At 44.4% G+C, this 12,004-nt stretch overlaps 1 protein-coding gene across 2 annotated transcripts in view; it reads left to right on the forward strand.

Moving 5' to 3' along the window:
• TEF (TEF, PAR bZIP transcription factor) overlaps positions 1-10,920 on the forward strand; it is a 15,808-nt gene extending 4,888 nt beyond the window's left edge. The window contains exons 2-5 of one of the 2 annotated variants that reach the window (XM_026038266.1): positions 5,480-5,806; positions 6,905-7,125; positions 7,729-7,940; positions 9,840-10,920. In XM_026038266.1, coding sequence (XP_025894051.1) covers positions 5,480-5,806; positions 6,905-7,125; positions 7,729-7,940; positions 9,840-9,861 — 782 coding nt within the window. In that variant the 3' untranslated portion in view covers positions 9,862-10,920. Of the gene's footprint in view, positions 1-5,479; positions 5,807-6,904; positions 7,126-7,728; positions 7,945-9,839 lie in introns of those variants that run through there. The other variant, XM_026038267.1, reaches the window with a different exon arrangement.
• Positions 10,921-12,004: the final 1,084 nt, after the last annotated feature.

Below are 12,004 nucleotides of genomic sequence, written 5' to 3' on the forward strand. Positions count from 1 at the left end.
TATATATATATATATATATGTCTTTTCCTCACCTGGCCGTGGTGTCGCCTGAGCGTCAGTTGGATTTGGAGGGAGCTGGGGCTGGCGTTGGCTGCCGCCAGCCCGGGTGCCGCTGTCCGGCACCAGTGAGCCCAGGGCTCCGTGGAGCATCGGGCCCCTCGCAGGGCAGAGCGCAGCGCGGGGCTGGCAGCCTCCTTCCTAACGTGCTTCCTAATTAAGGCCTTCTTGTTCTGCATGTCTAATGTTATTCGGTGATTTCTTAGTGCATCTATACTGCCGTTCTGCCAAATCTTTTTATTTATTTATTTATTTTCTGTTTTCCCCCCCAATTCGCAGCCGCTGGTGGGGTTGAGGCTGCGTTGCCATGGCRCGGGGTGGTGCAGTGCATGGGCTCGTGCATCCCCGGCGCTGGGAGSCTTCTTGAGAGCTTTCTGTCGGCCACTTCATTTTAACCAAAGGTCCCAGTGCCGGCGCTACCAGGAACCACAAATATATGAACYTATAATGTAGCTGAATGGGGGATGTGGGCTTTATTTCAGAGGCGGCGTTTCTGCTGCCCAAGCTTGTGTGATTTAGGATGCAGAGATGTAGATTTGTTTATTTATTTATTTTTAATTAGTATGAGCTTGAGCTCTTGCGTTGTTATCAAATTGAAAACTTGCCGTTGTCCCTTTCATTGGATGTGCCTGCCTTGGGAAGGCATTCAGTGTTCCCTCTGGTGCTTAACAGTGACTCCTCTGAGTCTTGATCAGCCCTCTCCATTCATGCTGCAATCAAGTTCAAACTGCTCTCATACTTAAAGCTGTCTGTGGTCTTCCTTGTCCACCCCATACATCCTCATTTCCTACTGTGCAGCTTGTTTTCTGTTTATTTTCATGTCTGCGACTGTATATTTGCAAAACAAAGACTAAAAACTATTTTTTTGCAAATATACTAAAAACTGTTTTGCAAAACAAAGACTACCTGTTCCCAGGTAGTTAATGTCTCAAAACTCAGTAGAACTGTGAGTAGCTTCAGGTGGTCCTGCCTGTCTCTCCTGTGCCTTTGCATTGTGCAGACCAAGCCTTGGAGATGCACTAATTCACTTACAGTGGTGTGTCCTGAGCTGGCTTTCCCAGACRGGGCCATGTGCATTTCGTCTGGGTTGCCTGTTGACAAAATACAATTTCCTGCATTATTCTGAAAGAAACAGTATCAACCAGCTCCAGTGTCCATTCATAGTCTCCACCGTGGGCTTTGTAACTGCCTTAGGTAATTTGACTACCCGTAAGCGAGCGGGTTTTCTAGTCCTGAGCAATGGAGGAGGACACCCAGGCCCGACTAAAACCATCCTGAATACCCCATCTTAAATAACCAAGCATATCTGACCGGCCTTGCAGTAAACTGTTGCCGTGGGCATTATATGCATCGAAAAAAATACATATAATAGTCACCTTCCATGAGGTAAGGGAAGAGAATTAATAGGCTGGAGTAGGAGTGTAGGTCTGTCCTATTAATAACAAGCTGCTGCATGCTGTGCAGTGCAAGGCACGTCCTCCTCACCGGTGCGTGTTGCTGCGACGGGAGGAGCGAGTGCCTCGGCGCACATCGCAGCAAGGGCAGCAGCAATTCGGAAGCCTCTAACCTGTTTGGTCGCCTCACCTGAAGTAGCACTGAAGACATACGGGAAAAGTGAGCCTTAGTCTCCGTAGTGTTTTTGCTGGKCTGGTATGAGCTGTGAGTATTTAGTGAAGAAGGGGAATTTTGGTAACTGCTGGTTCTGAGCTTGGTACCGCTTGACAGTATTGGCCTAAATGTCTGCTGATCTTTGGGTTTAAAAATGGCAGGATATGCAATAGCCAAAAGCAGCAACCTGGAAGGAGCCTAAAACACCAGTATTATCCATCAACTGGATTGCTAGGTGGTTGTGATCTAAATTATTTAGCATAGACTACTAATCTGKCTGTTAATAGCAGATAACTGGGGTAGTTACCAGGCCACAGTAGCAGAGTGAGGGGACTAAACAAGACACGAGCTATCGGCTACAGAAATACAGTCCAGATTTACCAGGGTGACCTTGAATTGCTGCAACTGGAACCTCTTTGGATACTGCAGCTCTGCTGCCAGGTAATACCTGTTTACCCTATAAATATCTGGAGAGAACTAATGTTTCAAGTCCCRGTGCTGGGGCAGGCGGAAACTCCCCTCCTGCCCCCAAGATACAAGAAGTTAATTAGTGTTTCATTAGATAGCACGTGCCCAGCAGGATGTTGTGCGGCAGGAATAAAGATTAAATGGGCTGAAAGAAAGCCAGGGGGGAAATGTCAATGTAAAGATGATTATACAGTGGTTTTATCTTTATATATGTCACATTTGAAATACATGAGCTCTCAATATGCCTGTTAACTCTCGTTATTTGAATCTATTTCAGATATTGCTTTTAGAAGTGTGGGGAGAAAGACAGCATAGCTAAGCAGAGACAGAGCTGGGGGTCCGGTGCTTGCCTGGCTCTCAACACAGAGCAGGAAGAGGAGAAATATCCCATGGTTTCCTTGCATGAAGATAGGATCTAATCTTGTGAGAGCCAGGAGAGATAGCAAAAGGAAGTAGGGAATACCTGCCTTTTCAGGCTACGGAAGTACAGCGGGATGGTGGTACTCATTTAAATATCATTAAATAGTCTCGGAAGAGCCAGACATGTCAGCAGTATAGTCCTTGGACATCTGTCTCCTGAAAAACATTCTTAAACTATTTGTATTTAGTCCACTAACSGTAAATTTTGCTTTCTCCTCTCTTCTCTGAGGTGTTGTGTTAGATGCCGCAAAACAAAAGCACTGTTTTGTGTTAAAACTGGCATAATTTATACTGGAATCATGCTCTTCTTAAAACTTACATATATTTCTTTTAAAGGAAATATTGAATCAACACTCACAAGATGTTTCTCTATCACATTGATCAAAATAAAGTGATTTACAAAATCATTATTGTTGCCGTGTTTRTTTTGCTGTAGTCTTTTTTAGGGTACTTCCCAGAGCTGCTAGCGAGAACCTGGGCTCCTTTAAGCTGAGCCCTTAGGCAAACCCTACACTCCTTCAAAGGTTTGATCCTAAAATGGCAGTTGGAGTCTGGTGGGATGTGCTTGGCTCGTGAGTGACAACCTCCTAGTGAGYGTGTGGTGCAGAACAGGAGAAAAACTTAGGGTGTTCGTTTACTGGTTTCAGCGAGGAGTGGTTTGAGAAGCAGAAATCCTGTCAGGCTGAGCCTCTTGCAGCCACTGGCCGAGGAAATGGCAGGAGAGGTAGAGAAAAGGACTTCACAGCAAAGGTAGAAGTGGGGAGGCTGGAGGATAGAGGCAGCTAAGGGAAAGGCACAAGCTGCAAGATGTCAATAGCAAAGGCCAGGTCCAGGAGCCCCCGAGCTGAGTGTAACTTGCTCTTTAGGTACTCACTGTTAGTCCCAAGCTGGTGGTAAGTATATTTTAGCTGTTCAGTTTGAAATCTGTGCCCCCTTTGGTTATAAAATGGTTGAAGCATGGTAAATTGCTAATTTACTTTTGTATAGCTCTCCATTCTATATGCTTTTAATTCCTTAAGCCATAAAAAAAAGCTCATGCTGAGTTCTATACCTGCAACAGTTGAAGAAATGCCAGTTGAAGAATTTTATTAGAATAGGGTTTATATGAGTATGATTTTCTAATTTACAGCAGTTTAAAACTCCCTATAAAGTAAAATGCTCTTTTAAACATAGAGCAGCCACTCTAGCATATCCTAACGCCTCAAGCTTGTGCGTTTTGTTGAGTTGACCTGTGTGACTCTCGGAGACCATAACAGGTCTGGTGTTTCTCTGAACGGCTTCCGTTGAGCTGAACCTCTGTCTGCTTCCACSCTGAGACCCAGTTTGCCAGTTATCAGAGTGCAGCTGGTGGCCTTTCCTTTTCGTTTTGGGTTCTGGGCTCCCCAGTRTAAGAGGGACGTGGAGCTTCTSGAGAGGGTCCRGAGAAGRGCAACCAGGATGATTAAGGGAATGGAACATCTCTCGTATGAAGAGAGGCTGAGTGAGCTGGGCCTGTTTTCTCTGGAGAAGAGAAGGCTGACAGGGGATATGATKAATATGTATAAGTTCAGGAAGGGAGAATGCAGGGAGGAAGGGGACARGCTGTTCTCACTGGTGGCCAGCGACAGGACGAGGGGTAATGGCCACAAACTGGAGCACAGGAAGTTCCGTCTCCAGGTGAGGAGCTACTTCTTTACTGTTAGGGTGACAGAGCAGTGGAACAGGCTGCCCAGGGAGGTTGTGGAGTCTCCTACTCTGGAGGTCTTCAAAACCCGCCTGGATGCCACCCTGTGCCACATGCTGTAGGTGTGCCTGCTTGAGCAGGAAGGTTGGACTAGATGATCTCTAGAGGTCCCTTCCAACCTTGAATATTCTGTGATTCTGTGATTCGTGGTTGCACTGGCTCAAGTAGTCCCAGTCCCCAGGTCCTACAGCCCTACCTTGGCTGTGCATGGTTACATATAGAACTGCATTGGGAAGTGGCTTGGATTTTCTTTTTTCTTTTTTCCCCTTCTCTTTCTCTTTCTCTCTTTTTTTTTTTTTTTTAATTGCCTAAATTACTGCATTACTGTGAGTTGAATTTTCTGCTGGGAGTCTGTTCTAGACGACTGTTAAGTTTCAGGGACTATGGGGAGCACAGAGACATTTTTCTGAAATACGTGACCTGCAGCACAGTAAATGCTGAAATCTTCATCAGTCTTTTGGGGCTGGGAGGTGAAGGGGAATACTGAAATGTACCTGTAAAAACTCCTCTTCAACTTAACACACATTTCTTCAAAGAGTGAAAACTCCCTGGATTCAGATTTATCCACAGTGAAGAGCATTTGGAGCTATGAATTTGTGTGAACATGCTGAGTCACTTTAGAAAGAAGTGCTGCTAAAATACTGAGCAATAGTGGTTTGGGTCTCCTGATGTTATGTGAACCTTCTGACTTTCAMATCTCTTCTGAAAACCTAAATTCCTTCCGTGTTTGCACCAAAATATTTCCCTGCACTTCCTTTCTCTCATACCTAAAATGAACTGCACTCCTTCCCCAGTGCTTTCTTAGTGGCTTCCACTGTAATCCTACTTATCCACAGTCACTTTCCTGCCTTCCAGGATGAGTCGGTGGGAAAAACAGGCCATTTTGCAGTGCCTGGTGGTTAGTAAGCTAGGTGCAGTATTTTGTCCCACCTCTGTGAGTTTAACACAGCRAGGACACTAATCTCCAGGGCTGGAGATTACTGGTGTATCTGTGATCTGGGTGTCCCAGGAAGACAGAGAAATCTTTACCGGGTTGCATATGAATGCTGCCTTTAATGCTTGCTTCCCACGACCATGTCATGAGACACAAGAGGGCAAATTAAAAAAATAAAGCTCCTGAATTTCATGAGTTCTTTGTTAAATCTTAAACTTCGAGACCTTCCTGCGCTGCAGCTTGTACAGTGACCTACTTGTATCTTGCAGATAAGGAGAAGGAGAAGATAAAACTCGAGGAAGATGAAGCAGCAGCTGCCAGCACCATGGCAGTCTCTGCTTCCCTTATGCCACCCATTTGGGACAAAACTATTCCTTATGACGGAGAGTCTTTCCACCTGGAGTACATGGATCTTGATGAGTTCCTTCTGGAGAATGGAATTCCTTCCAGCCCTACTCACCTGGATTTGAACCAGAATCCACTCTTGCCTGTGGCTGAGCTGGAAGGAAAGGAGTCTGCCAGTGCTTCCACTGGCTCACCTGCATCATCATCATCTACTGCAGTTTACCAGCAATCTGAAGCGGCCTCCAGCACAGGTAGATGCAACACACGGGGTCTCTGTGAGGTGTTTTTGTTTTTCCTTTTCTTTTATCTAAAGTTCCCCCTCAGACTGAGGGGAGCACGCTCAAGCTACAAAGCTAACCTCAGAGTGTTAACAACATATTAACACATGTCAGTTCATGAAGATGCTGCTTCCCCCCTCCCACAAAATGCACTGGTGTCCCTGAGCTTGCAGTTGTTTCTCCTTTGAAAGCAGAAGAGCTGAAACACCAACAAAAAGTAGCTGCTTTCCTGTTATTGCCAATCTAGTGCCAAGCTGGGCAACATGTGGAGAACATGGTCTCCGAGATGATAGGTTATTTTACAACCGATTTGATGGTTTGTGATGGGTCATTCAGTCTACCAGTTTGGTGTACCAGTTCGGTCTGCTTGGGTAATCTTATGCCCAYTTAATGCACCTCAAATAACAATGCTTAACAGGAAAATAATGAAGCAATCTTGCCTTGCTGGCTTGCACAATGTGGTAACTGTCTTCTGGAAGAGGTTTGTTTCTGATGCAGTTTGTTCTGTTGTACTTTGAAGTGGGAATGGCAGAACAGAGAACAAAACTGTASCTAAATGGTCCGTGAAAAGTATGGAGATCCTCTCTGCAGAGGAGACTGGCAGCCCAATTTGTTCAAGTTTTGGTCCCAGCAATGATAGCCCTTTAAATTTAGGGGCTATTTTATGAGCAGGCTTCMTGGGAAGCATTTTTCTTGGTGATTCTTCCTCTTTGAATCTGAGAGAGAAACATAAGGTATAGCTTTTTTCCCCACCTTTTTTTAAATGTTATTTTTAGCCAGTAGTGTACGAAAACACATGTTTGTTGGTCTCTGCTTCAGATTGCATTAGCATTTGCAATCCATGTATATGAGGTTTTTCCTGAAGAAGTTTCAACTCTGTGCCTCGCCTCTCTACTTCTCTCTGTTAGCCTGGCATATCTTCCTAGAGCTTGTATTATTATAGGTAAGCACACCTTAGAGAAATAATATTGCTCTTAACTATTGCCTCCTGTAGGACAATAGAGGTACCAAGTTGGCTTCAGAAATATTTTACCCTGCTCAATATATTATAACTTTTCCTGTTTTTGCTAGAGTCCCCTCCACAAAATGAGAGAAATACTCCCAGCCCCATTGATCCTGACTGTGTAGAAGTTGAGGTGAATTTTAACCCTGACCCTGCTGATTTAGTGCTGTCCAGCGTGCCTGGTGGTGAGCTCTTCAATCCTCGCAAGCACAAGTTTACTGAAGAGGACCTGAAACCACAGCCTATGATTAAAAAGGCCAAGAAGGTTTTTGTCCCGGATGAGCAAAAGGTAACAGTTTATTACTGCCGACTTCTAGGGCTTCATCAAAGCTTTTGACTCTGCCCAAAGCCAATGTGCTGCTCCTACGTGGTCAGGCTGAAGGGCTACCAAGAACAGAAGCAGCAAGTCGCTTGGTGTTGGTATCATGGGCTGTCACTGGGCAGGAACAGCTAGGTGTTACACACGGAAATTACAAAATCTATCAAGTCACAGCCTCGTTCACTGCCTTTTTGAAGGCCTGCGTATGCATTTGCTAAGCAGTCTGCCTGATCCAGTCTTCAGCTTTCCAGGGAAGCTGATTCTTGAATTAAAACAAAGTAAAGGGGGCACTTCAGATGGACAGCTTCTTAGTAGCCAGGTTTTTTACTCTCCTTAGTTGTAGCTGTGCCCTCGTTTTTTTCCCAAGAGCAGCCTGACATAAGGATGAAATCTTGCAGTGCTGTGTAACCTGTGTTGTAGTGTCAGAGCCCTGAAACCCAAAGAAGAACCTTCTTCAGCAGAGCAGTTAGTGTGACTGCCATTGTTCAGCTAAAATGCATCTATTTGATACAAGATGCCACACTGACGGACTGCTATCTCTGGTTTTTCTTTTTCTTTTCTTTTTCCCTGCAGGATGAAAAATACTGGACAAGGCGAAAGAAGAACAACGTGGCAGCCAAGCGCTCCCGCGACGCGCGGCGGCTAAAGGAGAACCAGATCACCATTCGGGCAGCCTTCCTGGAGAAAGAGAACACGGCCCTGAGGACGGAGGTCGCGGAGCTGCGCAAGGAAGTGGGGCGATGCAAGAACATAGTTTCTAAATACGAGACCAGATACGGACCCTTGTAAGCACACCCCTTTTCCTTGTTAGGGCTCCACGTTTTAGCCTCTTAGACTTCTCTGCCTTCTGTAGAGACTCCCAGAAATAAAGCTTGTGGAGGCTTTGCCCTTTTGCATCTATAAACAGCAACAACAAAAAGTTCCTGTTGGCACAACTTGTTCAGGCCCTTTCCTGACCTTGTGTTGCCAAAATTTTAAAAAGTGTCAATATACGTCTTTGTTATTAACACAGATAAAGCACTTTCTAATGTTGTRTGAGAGAACAGATTGACCTGTCTAGAGGAACAGGAGTGAATCTTTCCTGACSAGACAGGACTCTCGCTTTCTGTTCTAATCTCCATTTTTAAGTGGAGAAAGAGCCCACGACTCTGGTTCTTGTGGGTGGATGGTTTTTGTTTGTTTGTTTTCTTTCATTTTAATTTTTTTTCCCTGCCCCTTTTCCCTGCCCCGGTTGAATTGTAAAACAGACTGAACATATAAATAGATGTTGCTGGGCAGCATTATGAAATAATTTTCTGTCCTGTTTAGGGGCGCTAGAAAGCACCTGAGTGCTTTCGCCTTTCCCAGAGAAGGACTCTGCTCCTGTTTAAGAGGAGTAGGAGAACCTTTAATATAGAAAATATTCAATATCCTGTAGAAATAGACGTGTCATTAGGTTACAGAACATGTGTTTATGCAGACCAGAGTCAGYGCATTGTTGATAAAATACTGCTTAAGCATCTTGGTAGGATCTAACTCTGGATAACTTCCAGAAAGGCAGAATAGGGAGTAGTAGGATTTGCCCTTTTTGCAGATAGGGACAAAATAATTTGGCTTTCAGGCTGTCTTTTTCCTCTCTTACCACAACCCACCAAAGAGACTTTCCTGCTCTTGCTGGTGGTGCAGCACGTGACACCCAATTGGCAAGTGAGGGAAGTAGCCCCATGTAGAGAAAAGGGGAGTGGGAGGGGAAGTCTGGCTCACATAGGCAGGACCTGTGGCCCAACTGTTTGGGAACTGCCAAAACATTATGGTTTAGAAGGAGAGGGATTTTTGATGTCATTTTAAAGCAACAGGTAAACCAGAGGCCATCACTTTGCTGCACCTTACCTGCCGCACAAGAGCTTGTGCAGGACTCGTGGTCCTTGGCCTTGTGAATGTGCTAAGAACCAGCCCGAGCCCCTCTAAACACGAACAGCTTACTCCATGTAGCTGGGTATCTCCTCTCCATGCCTGCTGGTTCTCTCTCCAGCGAGATTCCTGCTACAAAATTGTCACATAAAACCTGTCCTCATGGCAGTAATTCACTCTGAGCACTGCACGCTGCTTCAGCAGTGCATGGTATTAAAAGAGAGCTGTTCTGTGTGATACTGGGACCTTCTCCATGACCTCCAACTGCAAGAACCAGAAACTTGAGCAGAACTATTTGTCTAGAAGCCATCTTAACATAGTGGCTATGTTGGGATTCCTAGGCTACGCTTCCTGGACTTGTACTTATATTAGGGTGTAAATGTAGGACAGGTATTTAGGCTAACTTCCAGCTCCCCTACCGAGCTCAGTGAAGAACCCCCCAGCACTTTTTATATATATATTTTTAATACTAAAGATTTCTTGCCTAGCTTGTCTTTTAAATGCGACATGGAAATTGGAGACCAATTGTATGTTGACGACTTAAGCAAGTGGAGAAACAGGCTTATTGAGAATGTTTAAGTAAACGTATATTATGAACTATTTTCCCCTCTCTTTTATGTTCCAATTTGACCAGAGTGGCTCTTTGTGCAGTGTTGGTCTGATTTCTTTCAAACATACAAAAGATTGTCACCCTTTCAGCAGGGGGTTTTCTCTCCCAGGGTGGTGTGTGGTGGTAATGGTGGGATGTATGTTAYAAATAAATTGTCACACTTAACGCTTTGCTTTGTTTAAAGTGACTTATCTGATTCCGAGTGATGCAACCTTAAAGACTTATAAAAACAAAGAAACTAAAAAGCACACATGAATCGCCAGTCTTCAGAGTGAGCGTGAAATCTGTGAGGTGTCCCAACACAAACAACTGACGATGACCCTGCCTGCCTGCTTGCCTGCAAGTACCCCATCTGAACTACCCAGGGCTGGGCATGATGACAAGTGCAAAGTCTCCTTAATTCTGTATATGCTTTCTTATCTGTCTCTCTCACTGTAACCATGAACTACAATACGCTTGCGTACTGGGGTTTTGTCAAGACACTCAAAGTTCATTTCTCCAAGTCTGTCGGCAACCTGTGTGAATAGTGACTCTTTGTTCTGGCACTGGCGTGGAGGAAAAGGAGTTGCTTTACGTGGAAGGGGCTCTGTGTATTGAGAACTGCTAAACAGATGTTTCTTTTTTCCTGCAATAAGTACTGCAGTGCTCCTCTGGTACAGCGTAGCATCCCATATTGCTGATGCACAACTGAAGGCACCAGGGAAACAGCAGTCTATAAGGTGTAAGCCTGTCAGGGCGGGAAGGTACAGCACAGAAAGCACCACAGTGTGCCATGCAAAGAGAGTAATAAACTCCTAGCAGGTGACTCATGTAATAACAAAACACTTCATTTGCTTTCCTGTCCTGGAGTTACACACCTGTAACCTACCTTTGCTTTTGTTTTTCCCACCTTCTTATAAGGCTGACTTTCTTCTATGGTATYTGACTGAAACAAGATCTGTTCTCCCCTTGCTGTTCAGCAGACATGAGAAGGGTGTTGGTGTGAGCTGCTGATCCCTGTGTCTTTCAGCAGTCCATCACCACCAAAGGAGTTRATCGCCAAAACAACGACCTAGCCCCCACATTACGGTTTCGGGCTCCTCTTGACTAGGGTGGGGAGCAAATACTCTGCTCATCTGTTCTATAAATGTGAAGCAACCAGTGATTTTGGAGTCGCTATGGGCTGCTTTACACTATCCAGGCCTTTGTGCTGGTACAGGGGAGCGGGTGAAAGCTTGGACAGATTGTGGGGATGCCTGTTGTGTGTAGAGTATGGAGGAGGTAGGTGGAGGTTCCTTTGAGAGTCTCGTCAGCCTAACAAGAGGCTACTCTTATACCGAGGAAGCTCAACAGCTAAATTCATGTGGGAAGAAAGAGCACTTAATTTCTTGGAAAGTAGTATAGGGCTGTGCTCGGAGCCAAGATGAAGCTTGGCAGCCAGGAGCGAAAGATGATCAGCCTGCTTCTGCCTGGAGAGTAACAAGCAGCATGCACTTTGAGGGAAAATATTCCTGAAAGTTTTTCAGAAGCACAAATGCCTAAGGAGGAGGCACAGTTAGTTACCAGAGAAGTTTGACGTGCAATCGAGTAATTTTATTTTATTTTAATTTTGCATTTACCTGAGAGATTCTGCCCTGAATTTCTTAGCAGAAAGGTGAAAAGAAAAAGGAAAAAAGCAGCAGATAATGTTAGGTAAAACAGTAAAACAAAAAAGAGCAACAAAACAACTGTGGAAGGCATAAGCATTTTTTTGAAAGTATAACCCTTGTAAAGGGTGTGTACCTGAAATGCACTTCTTAACTATTTTTTGTGTGTGTTTGTGTGTGCTTTAATGGACCATGTTGATTTGGAGCTCTATAAACTTCTGAGATAGTCAGTGGGCAACCCGTTCACATAAATAACTTAGCTCYGTGTTGCTGAAATGTCAGCATATATCACTACTTGTATCAAATATTACAGATTTGGACTGATATTTTTTGGTAGGTACTGTTTTTTGTGGCTTTATTTTGGTGTTAAAGGCCTTGCTATGGATTTTTAAAAAACATACTGACAGCCTGTAAATATAGCAAGTTTTTTTTCCCACTATTTTGGATTTTTCGGTTAGCTTGGAATGGCTGTTCTTGAAAGCCATGCTTGCTGTTCAAGTTGCAGTCCTAATGGATGTGGTAACTGGACAAGGAGTCGCTAGTTCTTCATTCAGGTCTTGCTGTCTTAYTGCTTAGGAATATCCTTTAAATACTCGAGTGTTGTGTACAGGACTTGTTTTTGCAGTGTGTCATGCTATATCAATAGCAAAATCTTTAGTCAGTAAGAATAGTCTGTGCAATTCTCTTGCTTTTTGTATTACATCAAAACTTTATACAGTGGAAA

Source organism: Nothoprocta perdicaria, unplaced genomic scaffold, assembly GCF_003342845.1.
Source record: "Nothoprocta perdicaria isolate Ctin4 unplaced genomic scaffold, notPer1 scaffold_206, whole genome shotgun sequence".
In the NCBI taxonomy this organism is placed as follows: domain Eukaryota; kingdom Metazoa; phylum Chordata; class Aves; order Tinamiformes; family Tinamidae; genus Nothoprocta; species Nothoprocta perdicaria.